Raw genomic sequence first — 18933 nt, 5'->3', positions numbered from 1 at the left:
TGCAATGAATACAACACTTATATTTATTAGACAATATAAATATAAAAAACATACTGTTCATAAGACGTCTCCACATACAATTGAAGAAAAATCATCAAGAATAACACAATAAAGCTTGAAAGCTTATGTCCTTTGTAGTCCTTTGGGTGGGGGTGGGGTTAATGTTTAGGTAAATCAATATAATCAAAACATTTCAGTGAGAATCATCAACAACAAAAAATCCTATATGGTGGCATTTCTCAGCATCTCTAAGACTCATTCTGACACTCACCAGAAAATTGCTAGAAAAGAGGATGTCTCTGTTTCACAATCATATGCAAATGGGCAATCGTGTGTGCATTTGAGAACCTAGTGCTTCCAGTGAGACACTTTCTGCAGAAGTGATATTAGTTCAAATGTAGAAAACATTACCAGATTGCAACACACTTTCCATAGTTGAGTTAGAAAATCAAGTGATTGATTGTGAAACTAATAATGATGAGGCGGTGTGAAAAGGTTTATGCAGGAAACTAAATGGTATGCAGGAAACTAAATCCTTTGGTTTGCCACTGACTAATTATGCACCAGTCAGTTCCGCAACTTGAGATCGGATATTTAATGAAGGTTGATAATCATAAACAACGTACACTTCAAGTAAAATTATTCCCTCAAAGCACTTTCCCAATAAATACATTGGAATGATACAGAAGAAAATGCATGTCACGTTGGTATAAATGGATTCGGGAGACAGTCGCAGGAATGCGTAATAGTTTTTTATATTCAGCCTCAAATTACGGCGTGCCGTGTAAAGGCACGGGGACGAAGACCAAACAAACACGTAACAAAGACACAGGGTTGAAACCCAAACAAAAGAGCGAGGTGTACCTCGAATAAATAACACACACGCACGATGATTAACACACGGGACGAGACCCGTAGTCATCTGCTCCATCCACAAGGCCACAAAAGCCCAAAACACACAGCACAGGAACTCACACGCACACAACCGGTGTCGAAACCATAACTCAATTTGAAAGAGAAAGAAAGAGACAATGCATATGCCATTAGACACAAAAGCCAAAACTCCCCTTGCCATCTAAGAAGATATGGGTGATCTCCATTGTGGACAGACATTGTTTACTGGTAAGGGGTTGTTGCCAGGGAACATCTCCTCCTTGGGTTTGGCTGTAGAGGTGTTCAGAGCTGCTGATGTGCTCTTGGTATTCGCCGCCCGCTCCCTGTCTTTCCTGGCAGTGCCACAGATCCATAGGAATATAAAGAATCCTTTGAGAGAGAAACACAGACAGATCATCACTCAGACTCCACCTACATAGGTGCTCAATAATAGGGGCTTTCAAGATCATAGGGCCACATTTTCTCTACCTGACACTCCTCTCAATTTGTACATAATCTTATTTGATCTCCACTCTCTTCCCTTCCACCCCTCAACATCAGCTTTACTATCTCTTTCTGTCCCTGTCTTTCGTGATGTTCCCTGGGTCACCTTGGAGGGAGTTGAAAATGCTGAACAGGTAGAGGATGGGAAGGTTGACATAGCCGTAGCTGAGGAAGGCCAGGCCCCAGGTGATGCCCAGCAGGCAGGTCAGACCCAGGACGGTGCCGATGTCCTTCCAGGCCAGGCTTGCCTTCCCAGGCTTGCCCTTACTGCCATAGCGCTGCAGCTGGCAGATCCGGGTGGTCACCGTTAACAGAATGCCAGAGTTAAGGACAAAGATGATGGTGAAGTAGGCCAGGTTCATACTGTAGAAGAAGGGGATGTCCGTGATCCAGCAGCTGGGGCGGGGAGAGAGCCCTGGTTAAAATGCAGTGACGCAGTGATTAAACTGCGATTCTACTGGGCAAACTGCATCTGGCCTTTACCAATACACATAATCATATTCACCTTGTCCTCAACATTCTCCACATAGAACGTTCATTAGGAACATCAACATGCTGTACATTGGGCCACCCCTGAAATTGTACTGATAAAAAGTGAACGTTCAAAAAGAGAAAGATAACATTTACTCACATTGTATTTGTCTGGTTAGTGTCTGCCATAGTCATTTCTGTAGGTCCATATAGCGGTTTGATATCCTTGACCGCCAATGAAACTCCCACAACGATACCAGGGAGTCCTGAACAGTGCACACACAGGATGAGTGTATTCACATGTCCGACCACGGTTCCGTGTCCGCAAACTCTTGTTCCACTGTGTCTCTCACCTGAATGAGCATGTTTAGAACTGATTCACTTACCCCAGCCAATGGCAGACAGCTTGGCCATATAGTGTCGGTAGTAGGTGTTGAACACCTTGACCAGGAGGAGATACAGGTGGACAGCTTCAATGGCCATCCAGGTGAAACAGCTGAGGAGGCTGTAGTGAATGGCCGCCGCAATGAAGACACACACGCCCCTGATGCCCAGGCTGGCCCCCCACTCGTTGAGCAGGAAAGAGGTGTTGAGCAGGAACAAAGCCCCGCTCAGTGACACGTGGATGCTGTTGGCGTTGTCCGCCCTGGAGTTCCTAAAGCAAGGGCACAACCGTATCAGACAACTGATAAAACAGAGTGGATAGATGACTAGTACGGGTGCAGTCATCTATACAGGCGCAGGAACTACACGGGCCATGCGGAAATAGACACGGGATGAAACATTACAGCGGAAGAGATCCAATTCAAAATGGAGAACGAAGGGAAAAGTGGGCAGGCGGCATTTTGGTGAGGTGGGGGTCACATACGTGGTGATGACGTAGGTGAGGAAGGATATGGCGGTGAAGAAGGCCGACAAGCCACAGCCAATGTAGCTGATGTAAGACAAGACCTGCCAGTGCACACCGTCAATAGAGAGGTCGGCGATCTGGAAGGGACAAGAATGGATACGGCGTGACGACTATCACCAGGTGACATTTATGATAGGATGATGTAGGTGAATTGGTGGATATAAATGGCTCACCAGCAGCACGGCAAACGGCGTAGCGTGGTTACAGAGGCACTCCACCACGCTGTCATTGATCTTAGTAACGCATCCATCCGTTTTCCAAAAGACAGTGTCTGGGAGGCTTATGTTCCCTGTTTGGAAGAGAGTACCCTTTTTTAGTCATTCACAGATGCAGTCAGTACGTGTACAGCTTCTATTGCCATATGAGGCAACAACAGAATGTTATGCAAAGGACTGTGTTATGCAATTGACTGTAGTTTTATGTAAACACAGTTACTGTAGGCCTACATACTGTAACAGAAATCAACCCACCATATTCATTGAAATATTGACACGACAGGCTGTAATTCACCTGTAGAGAAAGAAAAATCACTGATTCGGTAATGCATTAATAGGATCAACTGTGAACTACAGTGAGCTACAAAATGATTGGGACAGTAACACATTTTTTTGTTGTTTTGGCTCTGTACTCCAGTATTTTGGATGTGATGACTATGAGGTTCAAATGCAGACTGTCCGCTTTCATTTGAGGGTTTTTTCATCCATATCGGGTGAACCGTTTATAACAATAATTAATGACGAGTGAGAAAGTTACAGATGCACAAATATCATAGACATGCTAAACTCTCACTATTACAATAACAGGGGAGGTTGGCATTTTTGTTGGGGGGAATGATACTTGTTCGTCTGCAACTTTCTCACTCAACATTATTCACGATTCATTCAGGACTATCCGTAATCATGGTAGCATCTACATTAATGTGTTAAAGTGTTAAGAAACATATTATATGGTTATTTACAATAAAAGTGACTCCAGAATGAAACAATACATTATTTACCATTCATTTATATTGGGCACAAAGTAATCTGAAACACAACCAAAACAAACAGCAAATGCATCTAACAGGTTTGTAGATTCACAAGCTTGATGTAATAACTGTGTGCTGGGAATATGGGACCAAATACTAAACTTTTGATTACTTCAATACACATATAAATGAATGAGTCCCAATACATTTGGTCCCCTAAAATGGAGAGACTATATACAAAATGGGCTGTAATTTCAAAACAGTTCACCCGATATGGATGAAAATGCCCGAAAATGTGGGCTTGACAGTCTGCACTTTAACCTCATAGTCCTGGAGTACAGAGCCAAAACAACCAAAAATCTGTCACTATCTCAAAACATTTGTATATCGCAATTACAGGAACATCCTAAGTCTTATGACGACAATTTACTGGTATTATAGGGTCAAGCAATTTGAACTTCATCTTGAGTGGAGTGATCAAGTTCTCAAGTTGTCTGCCGCCATCCACCTCGATCCGTATGGCCATGGTTCTCACGAGTTCCTCTTTAACCTGGATAGAAGAGGGTGATAATGACATGGAGGATTATGAGGGTTTGCGATTTCATGAAAGCCCAGTCCATCAAACCACAAAATGTTTGATTTATTTGAATTTACTGAATTGGAAGAATGATTGAATTAAATTATAGAATAGATGCTCAATATGAGAAGTCCTACCAAGAACTGATTGGGTGATTTATAGGTGACCATGCCCACTATCCTATTTTCCTCCGGGATGTTCTGGAGTGCATCAATAGGGATCCATGCTTCCGGAATGTAAGAGTTGTTCTCAGGGAGGAGCTGAATCATTTCAGCGAGAAAGGAAAATACCTAGCTGACACGCTATACTCATTATCATTAGAGGGTCCCCTTCTGCAGTCAGAGTATTACAATATGTAAATAAAATATACACAGACCACATATTTACTCAGGACATACACTACCGTTCAAAAGTTTGGGGTCACTTAGAAATGTCCTTGTTTTAGAAAGAAAAGTACATTTAATTTTTATTTTTTTTATTTTAAAATCAGAACCACAGTTTTCAGCTGTGCTCACATAATTCCAAAAGGGTTTTCTAATGATCAATTAGCCTTTTAAAATGATAAACTTGGTTTAGCTAACACAACGTGTCATTGGAACACAGGAGTGATGGTTGCTGATAATGAGCCTCTGTACGCCTATGTAGATATTCCATAAAAAAGCAGCCGTTTCCAGCTACAATAGTCATTTACAACATTAACAATGTCTACACTTTATTTCTGATCAATTTGATGTCATTTTAATGGACAACAAAATGTGCTTTTCTTTCAAAAACAAGGACATTTCAAAGTGACCCCAAACTTTTGAAAGGTAGTGTATGCATTTGGAACTTACACATGTTCTATAGGATGGGTGCCTCTCTGACCTCAATCGGAGACAAGATGCCTAAACACAAACCCAGATAACAGCAGCCCTACCTCTGGGGCTTTTATTTTCACCATCTTGTCATCCGCACTGGTTAGGTTGGTCAGGTTAAACACAGTCAGAGCCAGATCCCTGAGGTCGTAGTACACAGGCTCTCCGGTGATTGAGATGTTCATCATGTTGTGTATCAGGCCCCGTTCAACCCTGCAAATACAGCACAGAGACAGGGCCGCTCATCAAAGTTACGTCTCTTTCAGAAGTCAATGGAAACAGGTTGGCTGGTCACGTACCCAATAAACATCATCCTCATGGTCCAATCATTTTTGAACAGGTCTGCACACATATTTCGCATGTTCAGGACCCTTTTAAGATCCTTTGGACCCTCACTGGGATGGTCTTGTATCTCTCTCATCAGGGCAGTGATTGCTGTCCCAGTACACTTGGTGACCTCACACATGGAGGAAGCTGAGGGACAAAAAAAAAGAGCGTTACGGTTCAGTAAGGGTTATTACTGTCATTTTGTTATGAATATATAACACCTCTGACATCAGAGGAATCACAGCTACAGTTTCACGTTTCATTCAGAAATTTCGAGATTACGAATAGACAAAAAAAAAAAAAAAGGTAGGTTCACATATGTTGAAGATCAACTTGCTGGTTGAGTTCTCGACGACAGAAATCTGCACCGTCTGACACTCAGTGAGGTTAATAGAGGTCAAGTTCATTGAGGTGCACTCAACATAGCTTTCAATGAACCAAAAGCATTCCAGATCCTCCTCGGCTTTATCGTTGATGGTGATAGTCTTGTTTGGCAGGTTTATTGTCATTGAAATCTCCCCAGTTGTGGTGTTTAAATAAAAGGTATCATCTATGGAAATGAAATAGCAATAGATAAACATCTCGACCGTGCATAAAGTTATTATTATTTGGTTGATACCCCACAATTCAATTTATGAGTTACAACAACCACGAAAGGGGTTATGTACAGCTTTTTGCCTAATTATTACAACAGCGTAAAATAATTGTACCAATATCAACCCAAATCAAGTGTACTTAAGCCCTCCATATCAATTGGGGAGGACGGCATCGTGGTAGTGGCTGGAGCGGAATGAGTGGAATGGGAGCAAATACTTCAACCACATGGTTCCCATGTGTTTGATGCCATTCCATTTGCTGTGTTCCACCCATTATTATGAGCCGTCCTCCCCACAGCAGCCTCCACTGATTTGGTCCCACAGTGCATTCAAACGAAACACAGTTTGAGCTCATTAGTCAAATCAAATCAAATTGTATTTGTCACATGCGCCCGAACACAACAGGTGTAAGACCTTACAGTGAAATGCTTACTTACAAGCCCTAACCAAAAATGCAGTAAAAATAAATAAAAAATAGCTACAAAAAAATAAGAATAAGAAATAAAAGTAACAAATACAGTGCCTTGCGAAAGTATTCACCCCCCTTGAACTTTTCAGGCTTTTCAGGCTTCAAACATAAAGATATAAAACTGTATTTTTTTGTGAAGAATCAACAACAAGTGGGACACAATCATGAAGTGGAACGACATTTATTGGATATTTCAAACTTTTTTTAACAAATCAAAAACTGAAAAATTGGGCGTGCAAAATTATTCAGCCCTCTTAAGTTAATACTTTGTAGCGCCACCTTTTGCTGCGATTACAGCTGTAAGTCGCTTGGGGTATGTCTCTATCAGTTTTGCACATCGAGAGACTGACATTTTTTCCCATTCCTCCTTGCAAAACAGCTCGAGCTCAGTGAGGTTGGATGGAGAGCATTTGTGAACAGCAGTTTTCAGTTCTTTCCACAGATTCTCGATTGGATTCAGGTCTGGAATTTGACTTGGCCATTCTAACACCTGGATATGTTTATTTTTGAACCATTCCATTGTAGATTTTGCTTTATGTTTTGGATCATTGTCTTGTTGGAAGACAAATCTCCGTCCTATTCTCAGGTCTTTTGCAGACTCCATCAGGTTTTCTTCCAGAATGGTCCTGTATATGGCTCCATCCATCTTCCCATCAATTTTAACCATCTTCCCTGTCCCTGCTGAAGAAAAGCAGGCCCAAACCATGATGCTGCCACCACCATGTTTGACAGTGGGGATGGTGTGTTCAGGGTGATGTGCTGTGTTGCTTTTACGCCAAACATAATGTTTTGCATTGTTGCCAAAAAGTTCCATTTTGGTTTCATCTGACCAGAGCACCTTCTTCCACATGTTTGGAGTGTCTCCCAGGTGGCTTGTGGCAAACTTTAAACAACACTTTTTATGGATATCTTTAAGAAATGGCTTTCTTCTTGCCACTCTTCCATAAAGGCCAGATTTGTGCAATATACGACTGATTGTTGTCCTATGGACAGAGTGTCCCACCTCAGCTGTAGATCTCTGCAGGTCATCCAGAGTGATCATGGGCCTCTTGGCTGCATCTCTGATCAGTCTTCTCCTTGTATGAGCTGAAAGTTTAGAGGGACGGTCAGGTCTTGGTAGATTTGCAGTGGTCTGATACTCCTTCCATTTCAATATTATCACTTGCACAGTGCTCCTTGGGATGTTTAAAGCTTGGGAAATCTTTTTGTATCCAAATCCGGCTTTAAACTTCTTCACAACAGTATCTCGGACCTGCCTGGAGTGTTCCTTGTTCTTCATGATGCTCTCTGCGCTTTTAACGGACCTCTGAGACTATCACAGTGCAGGTGCATTTATACGGAGACTTGATTACACACAGGTGGATTGTATTTATCATCATTAGTCATTTAGGTCAACATTGGATGTCAGTCAAAACACAGTCAAAACTGTTCGCTGCTCTGGCCCCCCAATGGTGGAACAAACTCCCTCACGACGCCAGGACAGCGGAGTCAATCACCACCTTCCGGAGACACCTGAAACCCCACCTCTTTCAGGAATACCTAGGATAGGATAAAGTAATCCTTCTCACCCCCCCTTAAAAGATTTAGATGCACTATTGTAAAGTGGCTGTTCCACTGGATGTCTTAAGGTGAACGCACCAATTTGTAAGTCGCTCTGGATAAGAGCGTCTGCTAAATGACTTAAATGTAAATGTAAATTGGATCATTCAGAGATCCTCACTGAACTTCTGGAGAGAGTTTGCTGCACTGAAAGTAAAGGGGCTGAATAATTTTGCACGCCCAATTTGTCCGTTTTTGATTTGTTAAAAAAGTTTGAAATATCCAATAAATGTCGTTCCACTTCATGATTGTGTCCCACTTGTTGTTGATTCTTCACAAAAAATACAGTTTTATATCTTTATGTTTGAAGCCTGAAATGTGGCAAAAGGTCGCAAAGTTCAAGGGGGCCGAATACTTTCGCAAGGCACTGTAAGTAAAGGGCAGCAGTAAAATAACAATAGCGAGGCTATATACAGGGGGTACCGGTACAGAGTCAGTGTGCGTGGGGCACCGGTTAGTTGAGATGTGCTCCTACCTGAATTTGAGCAATTCATAGCCAGTGTTCCAGATATCAGTAGAAGTAGACGCATAGGAAACATTGTGGCTGTTTTAAGGGTAGGAACAGTAGAAAACATGAATGACCAAAAACATACATTACAAAGTAATCCTTGTTTTCAACATACTGCCATAGCCCTTGCCACTCATTCAACATCACACTCAGTAAAATACACAATACAGCCCGAGAATTAAATTTCAGCTGGACACCGAGGCTAACACTACTTAATACCACAAGGTATACCTAACACATTCTGCTTGTTTTCAACAAAACTTCAGCACTAACAAAACCTAGCCATGCGTTCTGATAATCAACACGGTGATCTCTGCTTATTCCCAGACATATCATTCTGCCATCACTCAGGTAAGACAATGACACAACATTATCAACACAATAGCTGAACTTGACAATGACAAAATAGGATGGAATCATATTCCTTCACACACAAACACGTACACTTACTTACACGCTAGGAGTTGATTTCACTCACATTTGATGTCCTTGTGGGGTGAGCAAATGGTCTGTGAAACCACGGTGTGCTTTGTAGAGATAATCACATCATTGGACAGAGTAAACTCCCATCCCATTTGTATTTCCAACTGTGCCTTGAACAAACGTCTATTCTAATGTTTGGAGCTGTTTTATTTCATGACTGTTCATAGTCAAATTTTATAACTGCAACATTTGAATATCTTTATGTAACCTTTGGAGGAAAATGGCGGCATTGCATTTGTTTTATGCAAATCTAGTCTGGACTTCAGCTTGCTCGAGCGGAGTATCAATGAATAGGCTACAGTTTTGCTTAGATCAAACTTATTTATCTTCTGTTGCAGGTTAATCAACTAGTGAGGGATAGGATCTCAGCACATTACATCAGATCCTGTTGGCTCACATGATTTAGAATTGAACAAACCACATACGAAAGGAATTCTGAAAACACCTTCCTTCATTCCATAACTAAACAATCGCAAAAAGAAAAAAATAACAATATTATATTGGTACAAAACATGTGGGTGGTTTGTAGACATTTTCGAAGGTCTACAGTTTAGGGCTCGTATTCTCAAAAGAAAAAAATCGCAATAAAGTTTGAAATGAACATTGATAACAACAGTGCTGGATTGGTTGACAACAGACTTTGTCCTCAGGCAGATCTGGAATTGGTATAGTGAGTGTCACTGCCAGGTTGGCTGTCCTCAGTCTTCCATTTGAACACACAAAACCAGAGGAAGATGAAAAAACCTACAAAAGAAGATGAGACCTATTACCCTTCGAGACAGAATTTCATTACAGTATTCATTCAACCTCTCACAACCCACACAATATATTCCATATGTCAATACTTATTCAAAGTTGGCATTTTCTGTAAAAAGCTGTTCAGCACTGGAAACAACTTCCAGAAGGTTTAAAATGTGTTGCTAGTGTTGGTGAGTTCACAAAAAAAGTTCATACCCTGGAACAGCAGGGTATGAACCTTTTTTGTTGCTGTTTGTTCAATTTGGTTGTTTGTATTTTATGCTAGTATTTTATACGATGTGATTTTTATTTTTCACAATTAGGCCTATTCTACTTTTTTATTACTATAATTTTTTTTACTTCTCACTTCTATTATTTTAAAGAGCCACTGAGCACGCCGATTGGTGCGTGTGTTTGTCCTGTTGCTCATTAAAAAAAACAAGATTTCAGTCTTGGAGGTGTTTCCTAACTGATTCCACATTTGGTTAATGATGTTTGTCCCCCATGAGACACTGTAGATGCAGAAGCCTATTTCACTTCCTCAAAATCCCCAGAATGAATCTAAGATAACTCAAGAAATCCGTAATTAATTTTGAGGCTTTTGCCGAGGATGTTTTAGTTGCGCAATTTTATATATAACTAAGGTGTTTGGTGCAGTATTTCTCAAGTAAAAACATGTCAGAGCTGCTGGGCAGGTCTGTCTCACTGTCTATGCTACTGGATCGAGCAATCACTGCAGCTGTTCACCCCATTGACATTATCAAATCAAAACCCAACCATCATTTACCCGTTTACAGATGTTCCAAACTCAGTTTTAGATTAGACTGTTTTAGATTAGACTGACTTCGTAGTCAATTTTGAGACTAGAATAAATGTTTTTGGCTCATATCGATGCCACTGTTTTCAAAGGGATTCATTGCTTTTGAAAGGCAGTCGCTCTTTAAGATACATCTAGGGACTGGATCTGAAATAAATAAGAAATATGTGCAATGTTGTGATGCTAAATGATTTGATCTATCTGCCCAGGGACTACAGATAAAAAACTAGCCAGCTAAATTTGGCACATTTATAGAAACGTTAATCGATGTGTACTGTTTCAGTCACATAAATAAATAAAGAGAAAGTCTCCACTGAGAGCAGAAAGTGCATAGAGAATGTCAATGTGAAGATAGACCGCTGCGCCACTCAGGAGCCTAAGGCACTGCATCTCAGTGCTAGAGGTGTCACTACAGACACCCTGGTTTGAATCCAGGCTGTGTCACAACCGGCTGTGATTGGTAGTACCATAGGGCGGCGCACAATTGGCCCAGCGTAGTCCGGGTTTGGCCGGTGTAGGCCGTCATTGTAAATAAGAATTTGTTCTTAACTGACTTGCCTAGTTAGATAAAGGTTCAATTAAATAAAAATAGAGGAGTTTATCCTGTATGTTGACCTATTGGTCATTCTTGCATTACTGCACAGTTGTTATGTTCCTAAGACAAGGAAACAACATTATGTTGAACCCTTCACTTACAGAACACACTGATTGCATACACACAATGGCAGTAAAGTTCGTTTTTGGAAGTCCCATTAGGTTACTACTAAATAATAAACACAGTCAGTTTGACCTGCCTCTATAAATGACAGTCATGATAATGACTCTTACCTTGTAGAGAGTTGAGGACACAGAAAAGGTAGAGGCCAGGCGTGGTAAGCTGGCCGAAGGAGAAGAAGATGATGCCCCAGGTGATGCCCAGCAGACAGGTGATGCCCAGCACCGTGCAGGTGTCCCTCCTGGCCCTACCCTTCTCCCTTGACGTCTGTTCAGTGCGCAGAGACTTGAGGCGCCTCATAGTCACAGCCAGCATACCGAGGTTAAACACAAACACCAGGGCAAACAGACCCACCGTGGTCACCAGCTTCATCACATCATTAGAGAGGTAACACCTAGTTAGGCGAGTTAGAGAAGGGGTAGGGAGAGAGAGAGATAGAGATACAAAGAGATATAGAGAGAGTCAGATAGACAGATAGACAGAGAGCGAGAGAGAGATAAAAATAGATATAGAGAGAGTCAGATAGACAGAGAGCGAGAGAGAGATATAGAGAGAGAGTCAGATAAACAGAGAGCGAGAGAGAGAGAGAGAGATACAAAGAGATATATATATAGAGAGAGAGTCAGATAGACAGAGAGCGAGAGAGAGATATAGAGAGAGAGTCAGATAAACAGAGAGCGAGAGAGAGAGAGAGAGATACAAAGAGATATATATATAGAGAGAGAGTCAGATAGACAGAGAGCGAGAGAGAGAAATATCTTACCCTCTATAGGGGGGGGGTCCTCATATTTCAATACAGACTCTAATAATAAAATGTGACAAGAGGTTTTTGGGGTTTAAACATAGCATCCACAGTCATTAAGAGGTACAACAGTCTTACATCTCCACAGCTGTGCCATTGGTCTTAGAGGGTTGAAGAGTCACACGGCTGTATGTGTCTTTGTCAATGATAGCAATCACGATGACAATGACCGCAGGGAATCCTGAAACAAAATGAGACATCAGGCTATCCATTATACTGTATGCCCGCTCGGATCAACAAAGCTCACAGAGGACAGACAGAAGGTTGGCCCACCACCCATGCCTCTTTTGAAAGATCCATTTTGTTTTGTTTAGCTTACTTACAGTTTCAGGTTGTAAAGTGCAATCTCACCCCATCCTACCAGGCTCAGTTTGAGCAGGTATCTCCTGACATAGATGTTGAAGACACGGACCAGCAACAGGTAAAGGTGGAAGCCTTCGATTGCTGTCCATGTGAAGGTGGCCAGTAGAGAGTAATGCAGAAGGACAGCAACATAGATACATGGCCCAGAGGAGGATAATGCTGCTACCTGCTGGCTGGGCAGGAAGTGCAGGTTGAGGAGGATCAGGGCCACAGACAGGTTGATATGCACCTTCAGGGAGATGTCTGTGCCTGTACCTCTGAACAATGGAATAGAGAGAAAGCTTATGGTGAAAACAAGGTCAGTTGCTATAAAATGTTAATTGAATCTGCTCCCTCCAGTTCATGCACATCTTGATGCCACTTTCTGATGATGTCAAACTTATGACAAACCAGCAGTTCCTGTGAGGAGCTGACCATGGTGCCCAGAGAGTGACATACCTTTGAGTGGCGTACAGAACGATTGTGACCACCAGGAAGAACAGAGACAGACTGCAGCCAATCAGAGTGATGTAGCTTAGGATCTCCCGATCGCTTTCAGAGATGGAGGGAGACACCTAAACGCAGGAAAATACAACTAAATGCTCAAGTGTATTTTTGTAGATGGGTATATTTTACTTAACTTTGTTTTTTATTCTCTTCCATTTGACTTTCAATCGTTTCTAAAGTGTGTGCCTATGCTGTGATAAGGAAACGACGGAAGCACTGTGCTAGTTGTAAAGTCGTCTACCATCAGCACAGCAAAGTATGTGAGGTGGTCACATGAGCAGACCACACGGCCCTCGTCTCTCTTCCACTCGGTGGTGCAGCCATCCTGGTAGAACTCTAAACGTTCATTTGTACAGAGGAAACACAGCCATGTGACGTCACATGAATTGATACCTCAAGGGTATTAAAAGTTTCATGACAGTATTATAATCAGTATTATAACATTTCATATTGGCACTTACGATTGGTTGAAAAATTAAAGAATTGACAAGATGGTTGTTTGTCAGCCTGTGAACAACAACACAAACGAGGCGTCTTGAGTTGATATTCTTGCCACTGTCGTAGTCATGGAACTGGTGCAGGTCGCAGAGAGTTGATATTGCACTCACCTGACTTTCCAGCGTGGGGCGCTGTAGAGGCATGGAGAAGTTGACCTTGTCCTGCAGACCTAACACTGTCTTCTTGCTTACAGCCAGACCTACTATTCGGCCATCAAGAATCCCCAATTGCTAGAGGAACATTTCAAAATATGGCTAAACTGAAATAATTAAACAAGGTATTAAAGACCCATACATGAACACACACGCACGCACCACACACACACACACACACGCACACATGCACTCGCACACACACCTACCCCATATTTTTCTGGTGAGGTAATCATGCAGAAGATAATAGTATTGTTCTCGTTGGTTTTCAAGAGCTCTTTGGGCAGGTGGACCTTGACGGTAGTGTTGGCCACATGGTCACTGTCTGATGTTACCTAGGTAACAGTACCATCAGGGACAATGACACAAGGATAGTGATCGGGCAGAGTTCACTATTGCTGTAAAAATTATGTCATGATGTCATGCCCATCTCAAATCACCCACCCCAAATGTCATACCTCAAATATTCCATTTGCATTTCCATTCAAATGATCTATTTGCATGTGACGCAGGTTTGATGTTTCCTGGGATGAATCTTGTCCTGGAGGTGGAGCTGAAGCAGTTTCAAAATCAAAAATTGTCTGTATCGTAAAATGTTTCATGATAACAAACAAAAAAAATGTTTGGCTTAAATGAACGTTAGGCATAAGGTTAGCAGTGTGGTTAAGGTTAGGGTGAAGATTAGGGTTAAGTTTCAAATCAGATGTTTTGACTTTGTGGCTAGGGCAGCTAGTGACCACTCTGCAGAGCTGCCTCCACGACAAGACTCATCCTGGTTTACAGAATACTGTGTATCAACTTCCTCAAGCATTTCATCGTAGGTCACTGTCATCTTACCCGTTCTTGGCTGGCAGATATATTAAGCCCTGTAAAGTGGCCGTCGGCCCTGAATATGTGAGCCACAAGCCTCTCAACAATGATTGAAGTTGTCTCATTCAAAGCTGTGTTTTCAAGACACATTTCTAGTTTCTCCACAGATCTGTAAGGAAAGCACAGACAAACATAGTACATATTCCGTGAGGTTTGGCAAACGTACAAATGTCAATACCACATTTGGAGTGTCTGAAATGTATGATATATCATCTATATCATCTTGCAAAATGATTTGATGCATACTTAATAATAGTGCTGAGGTTCTCCGTCTTAAACTGCTCATTGACAACTTCCATCCAGCATCTTGCACCATCCACATCGACTACAGACGGAACGTAAGACAGAACTGCACAAGCAAACAATACGATTCATGAAACAACTGAGTCCTTGTGTTTGTTTAAAATAAAATGGACATTTGATGCAATTTCAGGAAATCAAAGTGATAAAACTAGGCCACAGAATATCAGCAAGATAATAATCAAGTTCATAACAATTTATCTTTTTAAGTCAGAAGGTTAACTCATATTTAAAAAAAAAAAAAATCTTTTTAAATCTACCTTGAGTGTCGTTGGAGCACGAATATTCGTTTCCTTCGTTCATAGCGAGACGTCCTGCGAGCAGAACCATGATGTAAAACAACCTGGACTTCATCCTAATGGGGTAAAAGTCAAACACGAGGTGGAAAGACATCCCTTACTCCTTTATTCTGACTATTTATCTGATATCACATAATCGTTGAATCAATCATCCAGCTGCTGCAATCCCCAAAATATTCTAACCCAACTTCACACTGTCTCTGTATTGCACCAATAGAGTAGCCAATGTTTTAAGGACCTATACTGCAGCGTAAATGCTCAGTCACAAAATGTTTCTTTACCTTTAACATCAGAAACACTCATTTCAATAAAACCAAATTCAATCTCGTTGCCTACGCATATTTTGTGTGACCTAGTAAAGAGGAAATGCTGCTATAATTTTGCAAAGAACCCATCCACTCACGTGCCTGTCACCACTGAATACAGGTTGGATATGCTGAAATTGATCAAGATGAATACAATTAGGATTATTGTAGAAATAAGGTATATGGATGTAGTAATAACAATATGTCTCAAAGTACAAAGTTGAACTCACCTATCAACCTGGGAAGTCAAGGTTCAGGGTAAAATATTTGAAATGTTACTAGAACAGATTTTGGGTCCTAACGACAGCACTCGAAGAGGTGCAGGGGAGGTCAGAGCGGATACATGCATTCTAAGGAAGTAATGTGTGTGCAAATAGAATTACAGAGGAAGTGCATGCAGTATATGGCTGATACTGGGTTACACAGTTTGACTCTGTTGTTTCAACTTATACCCTTGCTGTACACTTGCCTGTGCATTGACCTTGTGTCATCACTGTCATGTGGTCTACGAGGGAAACATGGAAATGGAAATGAGTTAGAGTGATTAGAGGACTAAACCACTGGAGAGATATGATGTTTTCCAAGAAAAATACCCTTTCCCTTTATTGAGGTTCAATACAAAATCCTGTAATGCGTTTTGGCTCTCATTGGTCATTGCAAAAGGCTTTGGCTGACTTGTAAGTGTGAACGCTCACTTAGGAGCGGACGAAAAGAAATCCTTCCTATGACGACGAATTTGAGCATCGCCATCATCACCGTCACAGCCACAGAGTCTTCATTTTACACTGCTAACCAACCAGCAAAAACCTCTCCAATGCATAACATGTCTACCTATGACACAAGACAGCCAACGCCCGATGACGCCGAGCCATCACTCATGGATACTACTTTCCAGTGGCGCAGGTTACATCTGACAGAAAACATGTTTAAAAAAATTATATATATATATATACACATAACATCTGACTAAAATCAATGCCAGTAGAGGGCACCCAGAGATAATCAAATCTCTCTCAACTCTACTGAAGTCGTTTCAAGGTAGTTTCATGGCTCGCATGTACCAAGTGCCTCAGAGTAGGAGTGCTGATCTAGCGTCAGGTGGTCTCTGTCCATAATAATCAAACAAACGACGATCTAAAGGGCTAAGCTGAACCTCTATCAGCACTCCTACAGAAACACAGGTCCTAGTGCTACCCAATAGCCAGACATTACCCAGGGCAAAGCTGTGCCCATTCATTCTACATACATTTCAGCCACATATTTGTTTCTGTCACTTAGTCCACTCTGGACACTGCTTTATCAATCAGCCTGTTTAGCGGCTGGCTGGATACATGGTCGCAGTTGTAAATGAGAACGTGTTCTCAACTGGCCTACCTGGTTAAAAATAAAGGTGAAATAAAATAAATAAATACAACATAAAAATAATGGGACAGGAGGCCCCATTCTCAGGTGGTGGTGGTGCATATGCAAACCAAAGACATAGAGGTCCTCGATCTGCTCATGTTTAAAATGACTAGCCTACTTGAGATCTCTCCCCAAATAATATTTAGTGGCATACCGCAGTTTCACGGGGGCTCCTGCACGGTAGGAGTGTTTTTCGGGAGAAAACTGCTAACTTCCTACGATTCTACACACATTGCCATGGGGCAGAGAGAAAAGTATGCTGTTTTATAGCTATCCCGTGCTTCAAATGCGATGACACTCTGCGGTGAGGCTGAGGAAATATCCACTAATGGTGAACTTCCTGTTATTAGGCAGGTGAGGATATAGCCAGCCGGAGGCTGTAGAACAGATGATAGACACATAAGGTGACAAGTGATTGATAGTACAGGGATTTAAAATCACCCCCCTTTGATCTCACTTGATAACGAAATGCAAAAGCCATTTACCTGATCAGATTGTGCCTCTTTTGTTGGAAAGCACCCTTACTCATCGAGAGGAGGTATTAGGCTGCTTGCTGAGGTGTGTATCCCCTTCCTTTGGAGGGGACGGCTCCATTGACCCTACAGATATGTCTGTCCCCAGCTGCCATTAGGCAGGTGTCAGGACAGGACATAGGTTAGACAAAGGAGTTGGCTGAATGTGACAGAACTAATGAGAGGGCTGCTATACACTCACCTGTCTCTTTCCAGCTGTTGGCACACATTTCCTCTGCGACTGGCTTGTTGTTGACAACCATGGGTGCTCTGCCTGGCTGCTGCTAGTCCTTTCCTGAGGCATTCTACTGAGGGATAGACTATCAATACATAAGATAGTAGACCTACAATATAATCATTTTCAGGGCTAGACTATTTGTTATTTCTTCCAACTATGAAGCAGAATGACTTCAGCCAATAACAATATAAATAGACTGTTTTGTGAAACCTCTGAAAACGTAAATGCCATCAAAATACTAATTCGTAGCCTATACGAGCTCGACAGCATCCAAGGGGGTGGGGGGCTACATCCGCTAATGGGGGGGGGGGGGGCTACATCCGCTCTCCTTACTGATTTGATAGCTGGAGGAACGACTTTGACCGCGACGCACAAGGTACAGAGTCACTGATGAAGCAACCAGTCCAGCTTCGAGTTGCCCCGCTCTATAAAACGCACTTAAATCGAACCGGGAGAGGAACAGAACAGAGTGGACAGAGTCCAGGAAAACTGGAAGAAAATTCTGGATTTTAACGGGAAGAGAACCATCATATTAAATAATCACAAGAGGCTCCGCGATTCAAAACAGGCTTCGGGGACACCCGCGCTAGATTTGCGCGAGTGTTGGACAGCTGCAGCCGACTTCAACTTCTTTGTCGGGTTTTGTAAATAATTGTCAACAAACTTGGACACGTTATTTAACCTTCAACCGTTTTCCGTTTATCTGGGCTCATTTGCGCGTTTATTGCACGTTTATTCTGTCAATTTTAAGCCTGTTACACAAAGCAGTCCAGTAAATGACTGACATATTACGATTAAAGTCACTATGCGTGCTTTGTGAGCTGGCTTCTGGTGCAGTGACACCAACATGCCACTTACCATAAAGCTGGTTGTTAGGAAATTACTTTTTAGCGGCTAATCCTGATACGGAATTGTGAGTAAAATTGGGACACGCCCGCAAGCAATAATAGGCAACCTACGCGCTTTAGAAATCCTGGCAACAGTGCAAGACTTCTCAGATCCCCCTCCTGGGACTGTGGTCTATTCAAACAGAACTGTGGAGCAGACTTGTAGTTTGGCAGTCAAAAGGACAACCTTTCGAACAGCTGCAACACCTCTGGCTACTCGAGTGAACCTTGTTTTCTGGAAGCGATACCGACGGAGTTGATGAATGCCATTGTCTGTGTTGATGTCCTCGCCGTAGCACATGTAAAAATAGTTCCTCTTAACGTTTATCGTATTTCTGAGGAACTCCTTGGAAGGTGACCAACATAAACTATTCTTAACAACTTGAAGCACGTCTTTGTACCCAGTGAC

General features: G+C 42.0%; 2 protein-coding genes across 10 annotated transcripts; both read right to left on the bottom strand.

The window, feature by feature from the left end:
* On the bottom strand, positions 1 to 9230 carry LOC115112101 (adhesion G-protein coupled receptor G2). 4 transcript variants are annotated; one of them, XM_029638897.2, is made up of 14 exons: positions 9134 to 9230; positions 8623 to 8691; positions 5800 to 6033; positions 5456 to 5630; positions 5219 to 5369; positions 4440 to 4562; positions 4156 to 4275; positions 3229 to 3268; positions 2932 to 3047; positions 2717 to 2835; positions 2235 to 2503; positions 2009 to 2114; positions 1484 to 1773; positions 1 to 1263 (listed from the first exon to the last, which is right to left on the bottom strand). In XM_029638897.2, exons 1-14 carry the CDS (start codon positions 9228 to 9230, stop codon positions 1076 to 1078), a joined length of 2097 nt encoding a protein of 698 aa, XP_029494757.2. In that variant the 3' UTR covers positions 1 to 1075. The 4 variants fall into 4 exon arrangements, with proteins under 4 accessions (XP_029494757.2, XP_064867927.1, XP_064867926.1 ...); XM_065011855.1 differs by having other exon boundaries at positions 9106 to 9226; XM_065011854.1 differs by having other exon boundaries at positions 9110 to 9226.
* A 34-nt stretch (positions 9231 to 9264) lies between these two features.
* Positions 9265 to 18677, bottom strand: LOC115112103 (adhesion G-protein coupled receptor G5-like). Of its 6 annotated transcripts, none has more exons than XM_029638900.2 (17): positions 18597 to 18677; positions 17602 to 17719; positions 17373 to 17508; positions 15714 to 15988; positions 15582 to 15614; positions 15140 to 15234; positions 14826 to 14928; positions 14547 to 14688; positions 13919 to 14044; positions 13668 to 13787; positions 13521 to 13566; positions 13301 to 13395; positions 13012 to 13127; positions 12562 to 12830; positions 12289 to 12391; positions 11522 to 11802; positions 9265 to 9882 (listed from the first exon to the last, which is right to left on the bottom strand). In XM_029638900.2, the coding sequence occupies exons 6-17, from the start codon at positions 15231 to 15233 to the stop codon at positions 9785 to 9787; spliced, it is 1593 nt and encodes a 530-aa protein (XP_029494760.1). In that variant the 5' UTR covers position 15234; positions 15582 to 15614; positions 15714 to 15988; positions 17373 to 17508; positions 17602 to 17719; positions 18597 to 18677; the 3' UTR covers positions 9265 to 9784. The 6 variants fall into 6 exon arrangements, with proteins under 6 accessions (XP_029494760.1, XP_029494763.1, XP_064867929.1 ...); XM_029638903.2 differs by having other exon boundaries at positions 15140 to 15193; XM_065011857.1 differs by having other exon boundaries at positions 17602 to 17707; positions 18597 to 18676.
* Positions 18678 to 18933: the final 256 nt, after the last annotated feature.

Source organism: Oncorhynchus nerka, linkage group LG27 (genome assembly GCF_034236695.1).
Source record: "Oncorhynchus nerka isolate Pitt River linkage group LG27, Oner_Uvic_2.0, whole genome shotgun sequence".
In the NCBI taxonomy this organism is placed as follows: Eukaryota; Metazoa; Chordata; class Actinopteri; order Salmoniformes; family Salmonidae; genus Oncorhynchus; species Oncorhynchus nerka.
Note: the sequence above shows the minus strand (reverse complement) of the source record. Positions and strands in the feature narration are given on the sequence as shown.

Excerpts from the sequence above, each read along its gene's own strand:
- LOC115112101 (XM_029638897.2), bottom strand. The coding sequence starts at position 9,230 with ATGGGATGGGAGTTTACTCTGTCCAATGATGTGATTATCTCTACAAAG. Across the intron at positions 5,370-5,455 it reads ATGAGGATGATGTTTATTGG|GGTTGAACGGGGCCTGATAC; the intron begins GTACGTGACCAG and ends CTGTATTTGCAG. Across the intron at positions 2,836-2,931 it reads CGCCGTTTGCCGTGCTGCTG|ATCGCCGACCTCTCTATTGA; the intron begins GTGAGCCATTTA and ends TGTCCCTTCCAG.
- LOC115112103 (XM_029638900.2), bottom strand. The coding sequence starts at position 15,233 with ATGAAGTCCAGGTTGTTTTACATCATGGTTCTGCTCGCAGGACGTCTC. Across the intron at positions 14,929-15,139 it reads GTGCTCCAACGACACTCAAG|TTCTGTCTTACGTTCCGTCT; the intron begins GTAGATTTAAAA and ends TTGCTTGTGCAG. Across the intron at positions 9,883-11,521 it reads TGTCCTCAACTCTCTACAAG|GTTTTTTCATCTTCCTCTGG; the intron begins GTAAGAGTCATT and ends CTTCTTTTGTAG.